Source organism: Mirounga angustirostris, unplaced genomic scaffold (genome assembly GCF_029215605.1).
Source record: "Mirounga angustirostris isolate CCGP_5_RB_7025 unplaced genomic scaffold, mMirAng1.0.hap1 SCAF_3, whole genome shotgun sequence".
Taxonomy (NCBI): Eukaryota; Metazoa; Chordata; class Mammalia; order Carnivora; family Phocidae; genus Mirounga; species Mirounga angustirostris.
The window spans coordinates 151362759-151383244 of NW_026991711.1; the positions used below are offsets into that span (position 1 = coordinate 151362759).

The 20486-nt window shown below is 40.2% G+C and overlaps 2 protein-coding genes across 3 annotated transcripts in view; one reads left to right on the plus strand and one right to left on the minus strand.

The window, feature by feature from the left end:
• ANKAR (ankyrin and armadillo repeat containing) overlaps positions 1–20486 on the plus strand; it is a 74845-nt gene that overhangs the window by 22645 nt on the left and 31714 nt on the right. Inside the window, exons 6-11 of the mRNA XM_045868364.3 lie at positions 4410–4590; positions 5758–5977; positions 7795–7830; positions 14527–14728; positions 17058–17266; positions 20176–20280. Coding sequence (XP_045724320.1) covers positions 4410–4590; positions 5758–5977; positions 7795–7830; positions 14527–14728; positions 17058–17266; positions 20176–20280 — 953 coding nt within the window. The remainder of the gene's footprint in view (positions 1–4409; positions 4591–5757; positions 5978–7794; positions 7831–14526; positions 14729–17057; positions 17267–20175; positions 20281–20486) is intronic.
• OSGEPL1 (O-sialoglycoprotein endopeptidase like 1) overlaps positions 11652–20486 on the minus strand; it is a 52439-nt gene continuing 43604 nt past the window's right edge. Inside the window, exon 7 of one of the 2 annotated variants that reach the window (XM_064586818.1) lies at positions 11652–12173. In XM_064586818.1, coding sequence (XP_064442888.1) covers positions 12020–12173 — 154 coding nt within the window. In that variant the 3' untranslated portion in view covers positions 11652–12019. Of the gene's footprint in view, positions 12193–20486 lie in introns of both variants that reach the window. The other variant, XM_064586820.1, reaches the window with a different exon arrangement.

Genomic DNA, 20486 nt, shown 5'->3' on the forward strand with positions numbered 1-20486 from the left:
TTTTGGTTTTGTTTTTTGTTTTTTTAAGGCAGGGAAGTGGTTTAGAGAACAGGACCAAGTCTAGAACTCTGGAGAATAGCAGCTTTTAAATGGGGTGGGGAGAAGCAGAGAGAGAGCAAAGGAGACTGAGAAGAAATGATACAGGGAGGAGGACCAAGAAAGTATGATAGCATGGAAGCCAGATGGGGAGAATTTTTAAAATATGGAAATAGTTAAACCATCAAATTCAACAGAGAAAAAGGGCAAGTAAACTTAAGACTAAAGAGAGCACTCAGTTTCACAATGACTTGGTAAGAGAATTAGTTCTGGTTATAGGCTATGTGTAATGAGCTGGGTAAAGTTGGGCAGAGTTCATAGGATATGAAGAAGTAAAGACAAAGGTTGTAAATTTTTCTCAAGATGCATGGCAATGAGGAAAATACCAGAAACAAGGCAGAGGGAGCAGGATACACAATGAAATGTGGCTCTTTCCATTAAGACTGCCTGGATGCTCATGTGGTACTAGAGATGAAGTCAAAGACCATGTGGCTAATGACCTCCATGATTTGAGAGGGAATTAAGTAATAGATCTCATGCCTCTAGAATGGACAGTTAGTGTGCATCTTCCTGGAGGAGGAAATCTCTCGCTCAGGGATCCAGCACCTCTTGACATACTAAGGTACAACCCTTGCCAAGCTAAATAGTATCCTGGAAGCACCTCCGAATAATGCTTTATTTTCCCAGGTTGTAGTGTCTGGCTGGACACTAATGACTCTGGAATGAGGGAATCAGGTGAGATGAAGGCTGTGCTTGGTGAGAGGTGGTTGTGGATGAAGAAGCATGGCTGGCATAAGCACACTGCCACTGAACTATAAGGGATCCAGTCATATTGTTGCAATGGGATGCCACAGTGGAATTAGTTCTCTAGTTTCTGACTAATGCACAACATCTGGTCATCAGTGTTGGTGAACTGTAGTTAGTTGGATTTGAATTTACAGGCTTTCAAAATCAGCAGGAGTTGTTTCCCAGACCCAGCCAGCATGGAGTAAAAGTAAAAACCACAAGTGGAATACTAATCAGTATTTTCCTGGTTCCTATACCAGTTACTAGAGAACTTTCAGTTTCAGAGTAGCCACCCCCACATAGTTATTCCTAGGACTCTCATATGCTCCTGGATCAGCTCTCAGGTCCTCTAAGATTTCTTCAGTCTCCTTCTTTCCTGCCTGAGCTCTCTGTGATGATCCACTGCTGGGCTCCAGGCACTCCACAGGCCCCATGAAGGCAGCTCAGCACTAACGCCATTGCATTAGTGATGCTTTTGCTCCTGGTTGGGGATCTGGTGTCACCTCTGGGGCTGGCTCCTCCTCATGCCTGCTCAACAGCATACATCAACTGTGAGACATGTTGAAGCCAATCCAATGAAGCAAGGAGAATTTCTTTCCTAATTTTACTGGTTTCAAGGAAGTGCTGCCTTGAACCCCTAACAATTTGGTGCAAAAACAACGTTTTTAGTCATTTTCCTAACAGTTGTTCTTTTCTGTGATGTAGGGATCATTTCTGTGTTGGTGCGGGACCAGAGAATAATCTGAATGATTGAAAACATGCCATCTTAAAATCTCCCCTCTTTGATTTTAAGGGCATTGTTATTGGACTGAGCATATGTATCTTGATATTCTCTTTCCTCAGAATGGTTTATCTCCAGAGACAACCCTGGTCCCTTACGAAAATAGGATAAGTTCCACTGGCCCTCCAGGCATGCTTGGAAACATCGGAGTCCTAGATTGATTTTGGTTTCAGGTTGGGTTCTTCTACCATACCAGAATCAAAAAGTAGGGACCACAGTCAGGTACTCAGGATTTGACCACCCATAAAACTACAAGAACTCATGAATTATTTATTAAGGTGACAATGACTGGAGCAAAAAGATTAATTTATTCCAGTACTAAAATGTCCTATTTAGGGGAGAGCATACCAGCATTGTGATACTGTTGTGGATATTAGGGGGCAGGTCAGAAATCAACTTAATATGCCAGTGGTATATCAGGGAAATGTGGTGCTGGAAGCTCCTCAGAAGCTGGGTGCCGATTCCCAGGCAGAATAATATGAAGGGAGTTATTATTTTTTTTTATTTTAAAGATTTATTTATTTGAGAGAGCGAGAATGAGAGAGAGAGAGAGTACATGAGAGGGGGGAGGGTCAGAGGGAGAAGCAGGCTCTCCGCCGAGCAGGGAGCCCGATGCGGGACTCTATCCCAGGACTCCGGGATCATGACCTGAGCCGAAGGCAGTCGCCCAACCAACTGAGCCACCCAGGCGCCCCCTTTTTTTTTTTTTTAAAGATTTTATTTATTTGAGAGAGCGAGAATGAGAGAGAGAGAGAGTACATGAGAGGGGGGAGAGTCAGAGGGAGAAGCAGACTCCCCGCCAAGCAGGGAGCCCGATGCGGGACTTGATCCCAGGACTCCGGGATCATGACCCGAGCCGAAGGCAGTCGCCCAACCAACTGAGCCACCCAGGTGCCCCACACGAAAACTTTTTTAAAAATCAGGAAATAATACCTATACTACTATCTTACTGCAAAATTCCTCAGTGTTCATTTTGCTCTTTTTTCTTAAAGTAGATTAAAATTTTGAATTTAGAATTTGAGATCTTTCTTATAATATAATCATTTTATGCTACAAGTTTTTTTTTTTAAGATTTTATTTATGTATTTGAGAGAGAGAATGAGAGAGAGAGAGCATGAGAGGGGGGAGGGTCAGAGGGAGAAGCAGACTCCCCGCCGAGCAGGGAGCCCTATGCGGGACTCGATCCCGGGACTCCAGGATCATGACCCGAGCCAAAGGCAGTCGCCCAACCAACTGAGCCACCCAGGCGCCCTGAAGGGAGTTATTTTAAAAGTGAGGCTCCCTTATAGTCCCTGCTGATGACTACACCTAAGGTTTTGAGTAAGAACAGTGGTATGTCATTATGCAGTACTTGGATGAGCACTCCTTCATGGCCCTGGCCATCTGGGCTTCCTGTGCTCCCAAGATCATCTCTCTGTGGGCCAGTGCAGGTTGTGTATCCAACCTTGGGTGGGGGCGTCCGCAGAATTCTGTGGCAGAGACGTTCTCAGGGTATAGCCACCTTTACCACCTCTTGCTTCTTCAGTTTCTAGGTAGGATAGCCCCCTGCTGATTCCAGCTGCTTGATTTGCACTGGATTAAGTAAATTGAATTTCTAGAAGAAATCAACCCACATTCCCCTGGTGTTTGTTAAATTTATAAGTCTGTTTCATTGCCTCAGCAGTGATCTAACAGTACATCACTGAGTACCAGGGCCCCAGGTGTAGTCAGCAGCTTCTGACCCCATAACAATTTACCACAGCGAGAGCCAGCTCCCTGGAGAAGTCCATAAAAAAAAGAGGTTGTAGGCACTGGGACTCTACGATGTGGTGCTGGGCCACTCAGAGACCAAAGGATATCATCAGTGTGATCCCCTATGCCCACATCTGTGGAGGCAGAATTATGGGACTTGGGGTATCTGCCTGTGGTGTCTACTCTTAGCAGTGTGTATGACACCAAAGAAAGGTGAGCTGTCTTCTTCTAGAAATTTAGTTTAGTCGTCCACTGTAAATCAGGCATCTAGGTATGATTCATACAGCTCCTTAAGGCCCTGGAACCTATCACTGCCGTGATTTGAAAGCCTTCAAATCTGAGTAAGATTCAGAATATCTATTCCTCGCTTCTAGTAAGTTAGGCAAGGCCCCATCCTTGAAGGTGGCACCTCCACAAGTCGGGGCCCACAGGAAATGTGGTAAGTCCCGCCACTTGGACTGGCACTGTATCTGCAAGGTGTGGGTGAAGACAGCCTTTAGTTTAGTTTAGTTTTGTTTTGTTTTTTAAGATTTTATTTATTTATTTGACAGAGAGAGACATAGCGAGAGAAGGAACACAAGCAGGGGGAGTGGGAGAGGGAGAAGCAGGCTTCCTGTGGAGCAGGGAGCCCGATGCGGGGCTCGATCCCAGGACCCTGGGATCACGACCTGAGCCGAAGGCAGACGCTTAACGACTGAGCCACCCAGGCGCCCCGACACCCTTTAGTTTATATTTTTGTGGTCTAGTTTCCTTTGGGGAGGAGAGGATGGTGGATGGGAAGAATGACAACCTCAAATAAATGCGAACAGGTCCTCAAATATGCCTCCATCCCTGCAGAAGTCTATTATATTCAGAAAACTGGGATGGAAGTCAAGGTTAAGGAGGAGAGGATATTAGCTTCCGACCAGTTCATAACATAGTATTTCCCTAAGACCTTATTTTTCAGTCAAGTACAATTTAAACTACAGTTTTATATTTAATTATTATAGAAAAATACAGCTTAGTCAGTATAGAAAAAAGTACCAAATTACTTCCAAGTCAGAAAGATATATCTTTTTTCTTTATATTTTAATAGCTACTATGTGATCTGTTTTGAACTTGAAACTTACTATCATCAACTATATAAGACAAAGTGGTGGGGAGCCATAAATGAAGTCGTGAACAATCTGAAACCGAAAAGACTTCCACTAACAGATGCCCAATTACATGAACAATTTAAGAAAAAATTTGGTTTCAAAAAAGCTATGAAATGCAAGGTATTTCAGTAATTATCACATAATTTAGTGTAGGAAACTATTATAGATAATATGCTATTATAGATAAGTCTATGTCTCAGATTTTTATCTTAGGGATAAACATTAGGTTAAATAAAGCTTTCCATATGAAATAAAAATTCCACATTTTAGCAGCTTAGATGCTGTATAATTCTGGATTATAAATTTCTGGTAGGGTTACAGAATCATCTGTTAATGAACTGGATTGTGACCAACCTTCATAATGGCTAATATTTATTGAGTGCTTATTTTGTGTGCCAGGCACTTTATAAATCCTTTTAAGAAACTTGTTCAAGGTACTAGTACTTTGTTATCATTCCTACGTTACAAATGAGAAATTTGAGGTGCAGCGAGTTAAGGCTCTTCCCTAAATCACACAGCTGGTAAATGGCAGTCAGGCTTCAGTCCTGGGGACCAAACCTGAGGAACAAACCTGTCATCCTGAATCAAATCGCTCTATCTGTTTCAACAAGCCTTCATGTACAGCTTCTGGAACTGATAAGTGGTGAGCTCACCCGTTTCAATGGATACACTGGCCTTTATTTACCATGTATTCATCTCAGTGTCCGTACATTTAACATTTTAATAACCTGTTCATTTAATTTTAAAATATTAAGGAGTCAGAATGTCTCAAAGAAGAGTGTACTGTTTTTACCTCTCTGTTTTGAGACCTAGAGCAAAGAGGACAAATTGTATCTCTGTAACTATATATATTTCCTAGATTTCTGAATTAGATTGTTCTTGAATCAGAAAAGGAACCCAGTGATCTCCGTTTGTTTAAGTAGTTCAGAAAGAAAATCATCTATCCTGTTTCAATTGTCTCCAAAGAAGAATCTGCAACTTCTCCTTAAAAAAAGAGGGAGAAAAAAACTTCCCAAAAATATTTTTTAAAGTTCTCAATGTTTCTTTATAGTTCTAATAACTTTAATCCTTGTCCAGTGAGACACTATCCACATGGATCTTGTGAAAATTCTACTGTAACTGAGCACCAATCCTGTGATTATATTAATATATATTTATTAATGATGTTATATATTAACATTACATTTATTATAAACATATTAATATATATTTATTGTCCTTTTTTTCCTTAAGCTAAACTTTAAGTATATTTTGAAAAATTTATTCTGGCCCTCTTAATAATTTTAGAGCATCCCATTTGGTATGAAGTCTGCTGTTGAAAGAGGATTATCTGCTGTTTTCCATACATTTAGCCGTAAAACCTCAAGCTCGACGATCAATGTTTCAGATGAAGCAGGTTATGCTATTTTCCATCACGCTGCTTTACACAACAGAGTTGCTATTATATGTCAACTGTGCAATGCTAACTTCAATGTCAACCAGAGACGCTTTATTATGTTTAGCCAAGGTACCGTAAAGTTTTTAAAATTTAAACTGTTTTTCTTTTACTTATTACCCCTATTCAGAATTAAGAATGCATGTTGATTTTTTTTTTAAGATTTTATTTATTTATTTGAGAGAGAGAATGAGATAGAGAGAGAGAGCATGAGAGGGAGGAGGGTCAGAGGGAGAAGCAGACTCCCTGCTGAGCAGGGAGCCCGACGCGGGACTTGATCCCAGGACTCCAGGATCATGACCTGAGCTGAAGGCAGTTGCTTAACCAACTGAGCCACCCAGGTGCCCCAAGAATGCATGTTGATTTTAGAGCAAGATTAAAATTTGGTGTTGGGACCTAGAGCAAAGTTGAGTTTTTTTTTTCCCTTATTTCAGAGGGGCTCCTTTTAGTTTTCTAAGTATATCACTTATTGATCTCCTATATAGTATTACTTATTTGTTTATTGTGTCTCCTTCACTTGAATATAAGCTCCTTAAAGGCAGTGATTTGGTTTACTTTGTTTGCCATGATATTCGAGTGCCTAGAAGAAAGCCTTAGGAAATAGTTGTCGGATGAATGCAGGGTAGCATTTGGTAATTACTGGGATAATTAATATACAGTGATGTACTATAGAAATTCAGAGAAAAGGTAGATAAATGGAGAACCCAGCCGGACATCCATTTCTTATCCCAGAGTTCTCAACCAGGAAATAGTATATTCACAATACATAAACATAAATTATAATTCATAACAAAAAATTCATCCATAATTTTTTTAGGTTAATGGCCCCTTTAAGGCTAATTTAGGTTTTTTTTTTTTTTAATTTTTTATTTATTTGTGAGAGAGAGAATGAGAGACAGAGAGCATGAGAGGGAGGAGGGTCAGAGGGAGAAACAGACTCCCCACTGAGCAGGGAGCCCGACGCGGGACTCGATCCCGGGACTCCAGGACCATGACCCGAGCTGAAGGCAGTCGCTCAACCAACTGAGCCACCCAGGCGCCCAAGGCTAATTTAGTTTTGACTTTAAAAAGCCATTTTTCCTGATTATTAGGTATGCATACCTATATATGTATTCATTGGAATAAATTTAACCAGTATAAAAATGATAGCGTTGAAAATGAAAGCAGAAGTCCTCCATAACTGAAGAGGGAAATAGAGATAAAATATCAGGAATAGCTGATACAACAATATTGGCAATAAGAAACGATGATTTTGTATTTTAGCTAGCTATCTTAAAAAGTTGTGTTAAATTTTCACACACCAAAACAAAATGTTCTGCTTTAATCCTATTGACTACTAATAAATTCTGTACTCTTACCAGTGTGATTAAAATGTTTTGATATTAAGATGCTTCTATTATTTGATTAACATGGAGCACAAACTCAGTTAAATTTAAATGTAATGAGTACTCTGTTATTTAAAGATGTGTTCTGTTTTAAACCTTTTTTGGTGTGAAAAAAATCTTTGGTAAATTGAAGTCTCTCGTTCATCTTGTGACTACTTGATTTCCATTTGCTAAGAATTGGATAGATTTTGAAGTATGGGAAATGTATAACTCTACCTGCAATGTCTATGCATTATGACTTTACAACACAGAACTGCCCCAACTGTCAGTTTTGATCAGACAGTTGAGAGGCAGCGCCCCAGGCTGCTCTGCCATGATATCGGGGCATGCACCATGCCCAGATGGCTTGACCAAAGCTTAAACTCAGTCCTGTTTGATGTAATCCTGCGTTTGGTATCCAAACATAGCCATTTTGTTCTTATTCATATGAGTTTATTTTGACTAACTCAGGAAACTGCTGTACATTAATAATCATACTTCCCTGTGTATTCCCCTTTAAAACAGAGTCATCAAAAATGGACACGAGAAAAGAAAGAAATGGTAAGACATAAGTAAATATTTGGTGCATTTGAAAAGGTTATTGTATATATTAAAACTCTCCTTATAGCATATAATCTCCAAAATGTTGTCACATGAGAATGTCATATAGTGATGTTTTGTCTATATTTTGAGGTATACATTTTTTTCTACCCATGGTCATTTATTTATATTCCTCTTACGTCTTGGGGTTTTTTTCTTTTTTCTTCTTTTTACTGTGGAATTTGCAGTTACCTGTACTTATTTTTATAAAATCAGGCCCCAAAGTCATTTTTATGTCATAAGAAATAAATAAATAAATGCAGCTAATATTATTTAGATATGCTGCCATCTAGTGACATTAACAATCTGTGAGGTCTGAGGAATGAGGCATTCTTGACTGAGGTGAGAGATTTGACCTAAGTATTGAATACAGAGAATCATGAAAAATTTTGAAGGCTGTATCTTCTATATCTAAGAGACTATGCCTTCATACTCTATATGGGATAATTCAAGGAGGGTTATTTTTTTTCAGGTTTTAGTCATATTTAGTTGATCAGTGACCACCAACTTCAGTTTGGTTTGTTTATCCCCAGAATATACAGGCAGCAATACAGTGGACCTGATGTGAAAGTGGTGAATCATAGCATGATTTAGCCATTCTTCCAACTCAGGAATTTAACATCTTTTTTTAATTCCAGTATAATTAATGTACAGTTTTATATTAGTTTCAGGTGTATAATATAGTGATTCAACAATTCTGTACATTACTCAGTGCTCATCATGACAAGTGTGCTCTTTAATCCCCTTTGCCTGCTTCACCCATCCCCCACCTACCTCCCCTCTGGTAACCACCTCCTCCCTGGTTTGTTCTGAATGTTTGTCTGTTTTTTGGTCTCGTTTTTTCTTTGTTTGTTTAGTTTCTTAAATTCCACGTGTGAGTGAAATTATATGGTATTTGTGTTTTTCTGAGCGACTTATTACACTTAGTATTATATCCTCTGGATCCACCCATGTTGTTGCAAATGGCAAGATTTCATTCCATTTTATGGCTGAGTAATATTCCATTATATATATACATACCACATATTCTTTACCCATTCACCTATCGATGGACACTTGGGCTGCTTCCATATTTTGGCTATTGTAAATAATGCTGCAATAAACATAGAGGTACATGTATCCTTTTGAATTAGTGTTTTTTAATTCTTTGGGCAAATACCCAGTAGTGTAATAACTGTATCATATGGTAATTCTATTTTTAATTTTTTGAGGAATGTTTCCATACTGTTTTTCACAATGGCTGCACCAGTTTGGATTCCCACCAACAGCGCATGAGGATTCCTTTTTCTCCACCTCCTTACCAACACTCATTGTTTCTTGTGTTTTTTATTTTAGCCATTCTGATAGGTGTGAGTGATATCTCATTGTGGTTTTGATTTGTATTTCCATGATAATTAATTATGTTGAACATCTTTTCATGTGTCTGTTGGCCATCTGGATGTCTTCTTTAGAGAAATGTCTGTTCGTGTCTTCTGCCCATTTTTAAATTAGCTTATTTGTTTTTTGAGTGTAGAGTTTTATAAATTCTTTATATATTTTGGATATTAACCCCTTATCAGATATATCACTTGCAAATATCTTCTCCCATTCAGTAGGCTGCCTTTTAGTTTTGTTTATTGTTTCCTTCACTGTGCAGAAGCTCTTTATTTTGATGTAGTCCCAATAACTTATTTTTTGCTTTTGTCACCCTTGCCTCAGGAGACATACCTAGAAAGGTGTTGTTATGGCTGATGTCAGAGAAATTACTGCCCATGCTCTCTTCTAGGATTTTTATTGTTTCAGGTCTCACATTTAGGTCTATGATACATTTTGAGTTTATTTTTGTGTGTGGTGAAAAAAAGTGGCCCAGTTTCATTCTTCTGCATGTAGATGTCCAGTTTTCCCGACACCATTTATTGAAGAGACTGTCACATTGCATCTTCTTGCCAAGGAGAGTTTATTTTTAAAGAAACCATTTGCAAAGACCTGAGTCTAGTGGGGGAGGGCAGCAGTTATTCAAACCAGACATCTTCCATTGGTGGAGGAATGCAACTAACCTGAGATGATCTTAGAGATGATAAGCGTGCTGACCTCATTCTCCTCCCTTCTCCAATCTCCTGCCAGCGATCCCCATTGGCAGACACCGACAGAAAGCCAAAGGACAGGGATTGCAAATTCTGCAGGGTGGGGAGTAAAGGGTGGGGGGGGCATGGAGTTTATCTGGCCCACCCACCCTGTAGGAATTTGCAGTTGAGTAACAATAGTATGCTTCCTGCATTATTGCTTTCTTTTTTCATTTTCTAAGTATCACTTATCCCTACCTTATATGATACTATCTCTCTATTGTGTCTCCCTCACTTGAATAAGCTCCAATAAAGGGCAAGGATTTGGTTCACTTTGCCATGATATTCTAGTGCCCAGAAGAAAGCCTGGCATTAGTAAGTGATTAGGAAATAGTTGTTAAATGAATATATGAATGGATGGATGCAGGGTAGCATATGACAATCACTGGCGGAATTAATAGAGTCATGTAATACAGATATTAGGAAAAAAGGAATAAATATGGCTTTCAGGTCCCAATAGAGCATCTATTCCCTCGACCAGGGTTCTCAGAGAATAGTTTCTTCAGACTACCTAAACCCCTCCAGAACTTCCCTAATTCTAACATGTCTTAGGCCAGTGTTTCTCATCCTTGTAGCACTGTTGACATTGTGGGCTGGATAATTCTTTATTGTGGGGCACTTTCCTGTGCACTATAGAATGTGTAGTATTTTTTTTTACCTCTGTTGTTTTTTTATTTTTTATTTTTTAAATTATTTTAAGATTTTATTTATTTATTTGTCAGATGAGAGAGCACAAGCAGGGGGAGTGGCAGGCAGAGGGAAAAGCAGGCTTCCCACTGAGCAGGGAGCCCTATGCAGGGCTCAATCCCAGGACCTTGGGATCATGACCTGAACCGAAGGCAGACGCTTAACTGACTGAGCCACTCAGGTGCCCAATTAAGCACACTTTAAAGTAGTAAGAGCGGGATATAAGAATAGTACTCCTGCCCTCAGGTTGTGCTGAAATTTTTTTGAAGAAGAAGAAGAAGAAGGGGGAGAAGAGAAGGAGAGAGCAGGTAGGGACGCTTGTGTGGGTTTAAAAAAACCCGTCAGGTCATTTTGATATGTTTCTACTGCTGAGAGCAGCTAACAGCCTTTTGTTGATTGAAATGAACCACCAGGTTCCATAGTATGATTAGGTCTCAGTCTTTTGGGGAGCCTGTGCTCCTGGACTGTGAACTTCACATGTACTCGTCAGTCCTGGCCCCCACCTTAGGTGTGGCAGGGTGGCTGGAGGGGGGCCAGAGTTGGGTATTTCCCTTCCCCCCAGGTAGGTTAGGCTCTGATAAAAACCCAGCAGGTTAGGCTCTGGTAAAATAGTTTCTCCTGAGGGCAAGCCTTGTTAAGAGAAATGGAATGCTTTGGTATATCTCAAAATGGTTCCTTTACCCCTGCCTCTCCGCCCCCCCCCCCCACCTCCCCCACCCCCACCCCACAAGCATGACGGGATCTTTCTCTGATATCTACCATGAGGACCTGGTCAAACTTCTGGAGTTAAAACTCACTAAAGCATGGGGACCCCCTGGGACTGGGTCCCCCTCGAGTTTTAACTCCTCAACTTATCCACAATGAGCCACCAGCAATTTGTCAATTATAGTTCAGATTTTCCTACTGTTACCAAAACCCAGGTTCAGCTGCCTGCTACTCAAAAAGCCAATTCTTGAGAGACGAGGTTTTTTTTTTCTTTTAAAGATTTTATTTATTCATTTGACAGAGAGAGACACAGCAAGAGAGGGAACGCAAGCAGGGGGAGTGGGAGAGGGAGAAGCAGGCTTCCCGCAGAGCAGGGAGCCCGATGCGGGGCTCGATTCCAGGACCTTGGGATCATGACCTGAGCCGAAGGCAGACGCCCAATGACTGAGCCACCTAGGTGCCCCTAGAGAGACGGGTTTTGATTGGAAAGGAATACTTTATTCAGGAGGCTGGCCACCTGGGGAGAAGGCAGACTTGTCCAAAGGCCAACTCCAAGGTTTCTGCCTGGCCCAAGAAGGATTTTTGAAGGAGTTTAGGGCAGTTAACTGTAAATCAGCTACATTTCTTTAATTACATTTCTTTAATTACAGGCAGACTCAGTGGTGTCCGTTATAGACGTTATCTTCATTATCTTCGTGCCTGGAGGTTGTGAGAGGGGGTTGTGCAGAGCGGTCTGATTCCTTAGTGCCAAGGGGCCGTGCAAGAGGTTCCAGTTTCTGTTTTGTGTTGTGCAGAAGCCTTCTGTTCTTTCTGGGAAAGAATGCATAATCTATAGTTAAACAATGAAAGGTTAATCAATCACTTGGGCCAAGGGTGATTGCTAAAACTTAAAGACTACTAGGTTGGCTGGAGGGGCTGAGGCAGCTTTACTACGCTAGCACTAGGTCCTGTGGAGGTTTCTTTTCAGTCACTTATGCTCCTCTCTATCAGTCTGTCTATATCTCCAACTTTGGGGGGCAGCATTTTTGCCCTGAGACCTCACTTCTCAATCATATCCAGGAAGAGTTGTTGATTTCTCAGTCTGTTTAGTTTTCTACTTGCTGTTAGGACAGAATGGTGACTTAAGCGCCTTCCATGCCTGACCAGAAACTAGAAGGCTAAGCAGTGATTTTAGATAGATAAATCAGGTCAGATATTACAGATGATCAAAAGCTATGATACAAAGCTTAGACAAGGAAGGCAGGCCGGAGGCCATTGAAAGTGTCTGAGTTGGGAGAAAACCAGTGCTTCACTGAGGAATTACCATTCAGGCTGAGAAATATGAGTTAGCTGGACGCTGGTCAGAAAAGCATTGTTTGAGGAATTACCATTTAGGCTGAGAAATATGAGTTAGCTGGACGCTGGTCAGAAAAGCATTGTTTGGGAGAAGGAAGCTCTCAGACAGCAGGAATAGCCCAAGGTGACCGGATAATTCACCATCCAAATCAGGGAGACTTGAAAATGGAAGAGGCACTATTAATCATCCTCCTCGGGCAACAGGCATAGATGAGTCCTTTCCTGGGCAAGCTGGGTCATGTGGCTGGCTACCCTGCATTTGAGGAGCTGCAAGAAGGCCCAGATGAAGAGAAGTTGTGTATGTTGTGGGTTTTTTGGTGGGAGGGGGATAGCTTGCAGTTCAGGTTAAATTGGAGCCAGTGGATCCTTTTCCTATATTCATGATCAGATGGCCTTGAGAAGCCACTGAAAAGTTTTAAGCCAGCAGATAAGAAGATCAGATTTATATTTTGAAATAATGGGTTGGTGAAGGGCAAGAACAAGGTGGGAGGCTTAGAGTGGGGAGGTGGTGGCAGTAAAGATAGGTTGTACAGATACTTAGACTTGGTGATGGACTGGTTATGGAGATGAGATGAGAAGGAGATACTAAGAAGTCTTTCAGGTTACTGGTTTGTAGAACTGGCTGGATGGTGATATTCTTCACTGATTTAGGCAGCAGAGAAAGAGGACCAGGTTTGGAGGGAAAGATAATTCAGTTGGAACATGTTAAGTTTGAAGTGGTGTGTGGAGACACCTAGTGAGATGTTAGAGAAAAACATGTGGAGCTTGGAGGATAAAAACAGATCTGAGACATAATCCTGGGAGTTACCAACTTTTAGGTGGTAAATGAAGTCACTGCAAAGATAAAAAGGCCCAAGACAGAGCCTTAAGGCTCATGCAGGCATCAGGACAGTGAGAACGTTCTAAAGGAGATTATGAAGGAGTAGCCAGAGGGATAGGAGAGAAACAGGAGGTTATGATATCACAAAAGTCAAGGGAAAAAAATATTTTAAAGAGGAAGAACCTTACTGTTGAGAGGTTAAGGTAAGAATTGAAAAACACCCACTGGATTTTGTAACATGGAGGGCTTTTGTGAGCGTATTTTTCCTTCAATTTCAAAGGATATTACTTCCTACTACGAAACATTTAAATAAAATGGAAAATAATTTAAACAAGAAACAGCTTATTTGATCACAAGACTATTTTATACATTGACTTAATTTTTCAAATATTTAATATTTTCAATGTTATTCTTAACTTATAAAGAAGGATTGATTTTTAATGGTCAGACATCCTGAGTTAAAGACATATAGAATTGCCTAAATTAATCCTTTTAGTGCTTATCTTGGAGCTTTTATATCATAGTATTAAAGCTCTGTGGATGGGGCGCCTGGGTGGCTCAGTTGGTTGAGCGACTGCCTTCGGCTCAGGTCATGATCCTGGAGTCCCGGGATCAAGTCCCGCATCGGGCTCCCTGCTCAGCGGGGAGCCTGCTTCTCCCTCTGACCCTCCCCCCTCTCATGTACTCTCTCTCATTCTCGCTTTCTCAAATGAATAAGTAAATCTTTAAAAAAAAAAAAAAAAGCTCTGTGGATGGATATCAAAAGACATTTTATTTTATTTATTTATTTATTTATTAAAGATTTTATTTTCTTGAGAGGGGGAGAGAGAGAGAGAACAAGAGCAGGGGGAAGGGAGAGGCAGACTTCGATCCCAGGATGCTGGGATCGTGACCTGAGCCGAAGGCAGACACTTAACTCACTGAGCCACCCAGGTGCCCCCAAAAGACATATGTTTTAGATAGACATGTTAGATATTGATCACTTAAGTAATTGTCCATCCATTTTAGGTCCAACACCTCTACATCTGGCTGCACAGGCTTGCTCATTGGAAACAACCATCTGTCTACTCTGTTTCAAAGCTGATTACACGCTTTCTGAAAAAAGAGGTTGGATGCCAATTCACTTTGCTGCTTTCTATGACAATATTGGTATCATCATTGCTCTCTATAGAAAGGATCCTAGTTTGCTGGAAGCAGAGGCAACAGCTGAGTAAGTTATTAAGCATTTGTAAAAATATAAATTTCTGTTTTCGTGGCTTGCCCCAAACACTGACACTAAAAGGAATGGTTGGTATCATTGATGTGAAAGACTATAGTAAGGCTTACTCTGTCCTGGTCACTATCTTCTTCGTCTACCACTTACCTTTAGAATGTATAAAGACAGAACTTCTACCAGCCTATCCATGCTATCTCAATGGTGTGGCTCTACAGACTAGTTTATCAAGTTAACTACCAAGTGCTCTGGAAGAAGCCTGAGACTAGGGAGGAGAAATGTGCTCTAAATTGGAACCTAACCAACCAGGAGGCAGCTCAAGTGCTCCAGACTAGTGTGGATAGGCCTCAGATAACAGGAGAAACATCTAATGGTATCCAGAAGAGAGACACATTAAAAAGAAGAAAAGAACCTTGGGGCACCTGGCTGGCTCAGTTGGATAGAACATGTGACTCTTGATCTCAGGGTTGTAAGTTAAAGCCGCAGGTTGGGTGTAGAGATTACTCAAAAATAAAATCTTTTAAAAACAAGTTTTTAAAAAGAAGAAGAAAGTAACTTTGAAATAGGGAAACACAATTTCACAATTTAGCTTCTATTTCACAATTCTATTTCATAATTTAGCAGAGGACCAACCTTTAGGATGGAGGTATAACTTCTCCTGAAGGTACAGTCTTGATAGCAATTGAAATACAGGTTATCGTTTTGAATCTCTGAACATGATTTAGGCATAGTTTCATTCAGATATTTCTGGGTCTTCTCATAACCTGGCCATTATTATTCAGTGAAGAAATTAACCCTCCCTCTAGGTGGGGGCAGAGATGTATATAGAGAAAGCTTTCAGGACACCAGGGTCTCTTGCTAATAGATTCTCTAACTAATAGATTCTGGAAAGAGCCAAGGAATGTGGAGACCCAAGTCAGCTCTGGTTCTGTCATATTGTGATGATGTGTCTTTGAGCAGAAGAGGGGCGTGGGGATAAAGACTGGTAGATTGCAAAAGGTCAAACAGTTGGATATCAGAGGTGGAAGTAAGAAGCTATCTATGAACGTAAGGAAAAAGGATTCATAGAGAGGACAGTTACTGAGGTTGGGATCTATGTGGAGCTAATGAAGAGTGTGACAATGCAGGTGTGTATGACTGTGGAGCACAAATGAAGGTAGGACAAGGAGCCGAGAGATCAGCACACAGACGGTCATTAGCATGGATGTTGAAGTCATGTTGGTGAGGCAATTCATGAGCTAAGATCCTGGAAGAGGACCCCACAGGGCAGGGGGAATGGCAATATGCAACTGAAAAGAGAAACATAATTTATGTGATAGTATATTTTTCATATGAGGAAAATCAGAGTGATGGTGTTAAAGTAGAAGTAATCATTATTCCTACCATGGAGTAGGATAAAGAAAACAAGAGAACAGTCTTTTTGAAGTACAAAAGGGAGAAAGTGAAGAGATGTTTATTCATAAAAAACAAGAGTTTCCACAGACCCAGGAAAAAGGGAATAGAGGCGAGAAAGAGGTCTGGGGCTAGCTGAACAGAGGTGAAAATTCAAGGACAGGCAGCAAGAGAAGGGAGGTTTCATGAAGAGAGGAAAGCATGGGTATAAGGATAAAAAATAACTTTGAGGCGTGTGACATGGTGAAAAGAGAATGAGGGGAATATGTATCAAGACTGCACTAAGCACCTTGTTCATCACTGACACTAACACTGTGAGCTGAGTGTTGTTACCCTCATTCTTTGACAGACAAAAAAGAAGTAACCCTATTTGCCTCAGGTCACACTGCTAGTCAGTAGATCTGTTAAGATACAGTTGAAGCTGCTGTGACAAATGTATGCCACAATATTGTAGTTCGGACAAGGTGAACACGTAGTCTTCCTCTCGTTGCTTCTTCACATGTGGTTTCCATATCCTAGTACAAAACGGCACCTCCTGCTTTCATTGTGATGCCTGTATTTTAGCCATGAAGAGAAAAAGAAATGAAAGGTAATGGCACATTCCTTTTCTCTTTAGGGAGTTGCCCATGTAACTTCTACTAACGTCTCGTTGGCCAAACTTAGGCCTATGTGGTCATAGCTATCCATAAAGGAAGCTGGGAAACGTACTATTTGGAGGGCAGCCACGTGCCTAACCGAAAGATCTGCACTATCTAAAAAGCAGATAGTGGGATTTTGAGAAACTCAGTTTCTGCCACGATAAGGAAGCTGGGATTTGAGAACTGGACACGAAGAATAAATGGGTTGGAACACTACCCGAGCCTCAGTTTCCTCGTGTGTAAAATGTGCTGATAACACTTGTGCTTAATTACTGTAATATGCCCTTGATTTTTAGGACTCAATGTACCCCCCTGCTGCTGGCTGCCACCTCAGGAGCACTGGACACTGTTCAGTACCTATTTTCTCTTGGTGCTAACTGGAGAAAAACAGATATTAAAGGAAATAATATAATTCATTTATCAGTGCTAACCTTTCACACAGAGGTTCTCAAGCATATAATAGAGTTAAATATTCCTGAACTCCCGGTTTGGAAAACTTTAGTAGGTGAGTATACAACACATAATCTCTTTATAAATGAATGTTCTGATTATTATTCAGCTTAATCATTGATGCTTACTCTGAAATAAAGCAAATCAAATAATACATGCATCATATTTTAAATAAAGATCATAAAATAAACATTTTTTAGCTAAAACCAGAAATACAAATAAAACTGAACTATATTTTGTGTGTACAAAAGTAGTTTTATTTCCAAATTAAAATCAAAGAATAACCCAGACTATATTTTATACAATTATATTTTTATTTTCCAACTTTCTCCAAAAGCCCATATATCGTCTTCTCCATCAAAAAAGCAAATCAAAAACAAACAAAAACAAACACGGAAAGAGGAAGGAAATTAAAGTTCAAGTGACAAAGATTCCCTCCAATTTATTCCTTTCCAATTTAAAAGATTCAGCAACGTTTTTCCTCATATATTGATAAATGTTTTGTGAAAAATTTTGCTGGAGATTTTTTTCCAAATTTGGATTCAGTCTAGCCAGAAATATTATAAGGGTAAGGGCTACTAGGACAATTAATTGAATGCACACATCTAATTTTACTCTCTCCCAAGACCCCACCAAAATTACATGGAGCTTAAAGAAGAACATCAGCAACAGCAGGAAACAAACATTCAAGAGAAAACAGAAAAGGATACCATAGCAACAAAATACTGGAAGCAGGCAAGTCTAGGACTTAGCAGGCTGGAGAAATCATTCCAAGCCAACAGTGGGGAAGCTGAGGACTTCTCAGACTTCGACCATGAATCCTTTTAGGAGGCTCTAGGACCCAAAGTGCCAGTCAGGAATACTCTCTGCTGAGGCTAGCCAGAAAAGACCTAGAGAGACTTAGGCAGGAATTCTCAACAAACAGGAAATTGGGAGTCTGACCCAAAAGAAAAGCAAAGGGGATTTCAAAGATGACAGCAAAGGGAAGTCCTAGAATGGAAACTGTGTACCCACGCCAAAGGGAAAATGTGGGAGGCATTCCCAATAGGTACAATGAACACGGAGCAGATGAAATAATTTTACCTCCAGGAAAAACAAAAGTAAGAAAGGAGACAAAACTGTAGTACACTACAATGCTTACTTGTGAATAATATCTGTATAGGCATTATAATGTAAGTATGGAATACTAATTTAACTGAATACTATAAACATGGGGAAGGGGAGAGAGGAAATGGCAGCACAGTGTTGAAAGAGCTAGCTTCTCCTTTACCATAACATGAAGTCAATCGATGATGTCTCAAATCGATATAGTGAAAGTGGGTGTAAGTATTTGGAAATATGGAGATATATAAATCACAGGAGGTATAGGGAGAGAGTCCAAAGTGGTTATATCTGGAGAGATGAACTCAGAAAAGTGGAGAGGGTGAAGCAAGGAACCACTATTATTTTTTTATAGGCCTTTTAGTAACATTTAACTCTGAATCATGAGCTTGTATTACATTACTAAAATAAAACTAAAGCAAAAATAAAACCAATTGGGGAATGAAAACTGATGGCTTTCCCAACAACTCATTTTAGGATGGGATAAGATATATTTAAGGTTTTCAACTCCATTCTACTGTCTCAAGAAGTCTGAGTCATTAGTTTCAAAAGTGGCTCAATACCTGATTTTGGAATTTACTGGGTACTGGGAACACATTCTAATTGTATCAGCCCCAAGAGATACTAGAGAGTGTTTCCAGTGTTTATTTGCATGCATATATATCATTATATCCCAGCATTTTTAGGAGGAACTCAGAAGACCATCCTGTTACTTTTAAGAGAATAACGCATTTGAAATACCTCAATAGTTGGAAGAACCAGCCCGACAGGAATAGCCTAATGGCACAAAAAAGTCCCGACAGCCACTCCTTCCTGCAGCCATTGTTGGCAAGTGCTGATAATGACTTGAACACAACAATAACCAGTGAGCATCTGGCCATTGCTTCTTTGAGCCCTGGAATAGCCCTCCTTCCTCATAGCGCCCATTTCCACTATGAGGAAAGGAAGCATTAGTCAAAGTTTATTAGACACCTCCAGTTTTAGCTCTTGAGTAGTAGCTGAATTTTAAAAGAGAGCTCCATGGAGGAATCTAGCCAAGGTAGGATTAGGACCAGATTTGCTATGACAAGGGGTTGGGTAAAGAGAGACCAGGAAAGGATACTTCTATGTGTTTTTTTTTTCTTGTACTATAGACATTGTTAAGAAGCATATATATTTATTTACATTATCTTGTCTGGAGTATAAGTTCGTTTAAGATTTTTTGAAGTGTCTTCTTCATCCTCAGGAAATGTATAAAGCTTCATATATGATTTAATGGATATTAAATTTTTATTGACAATAATGTAGTTTACTTTGCCATCTTTAAAACTCACACTCAAATTTTTTTCTAAAGATTTATTTATTTTAGAGCATGCACACAAGTGGGGGGAGGGGCAGAGGGAGAGAATCTGAAGCAGACCCCCCACTGAGCGTGGAGCAATGCAGGGCTTACTCTCACAACCCATGAGATCATGACCTGGGGCGAAACCAAGAGACAGACACTTAAGTGCCTGAGCCACCCAGTTGCCCCCACATTCAAATTCTATTCAGCAGCTGATTTCAGGCAAGAGAAAGGTATACTGTTTTCCCAGTGTACTTGAACCATATGACCAGTCAATCTAAGTCATTCAGACCAAAGATAAAAAATTTCAGATTTTTTTTTTATCAACTCTATAGATTATAAAACCTCAAAGATGATGGGCATTTGCAATCTGTTCAGCACCTCACAGAAGGCCATGCACAGAGGGAATTAATGAATAGCATTTGGTGGTGATAGTGGTGATCTCAACTCACAGCTTCACTTGGCCTGTACAGAAGCAGATCAGTCATTCCATTCCTACTTGTAAAATTATAACATGTGTTTTTCTGTGGAACACTTACCAGAAATGTTGCAGTGTGAAAGCTATAAACGAAGGATGATGGCCGTGATGTCTTTGGAAGTAATTTGCTTAGCAAATGATGGATACTGGAAATATATTTTGGATGCAGGTGATGTAAAATCTATTAACTGTCTTTTGCTTACACTATTTTTTGTAGGGCTTTAATTATGTTCAATCACTTTAAAATCTATTTTTTTTAAGTTTTTATTTATTTGAGAGAGAGAGAGAGCGAGAGAGAAAGTGAGAGAGCACAAGCGGGGGGAGCTGCAGAGGGAGAGGGAGAAGCAAGCTCCCCACCGAGGAAGCCCAATGTGG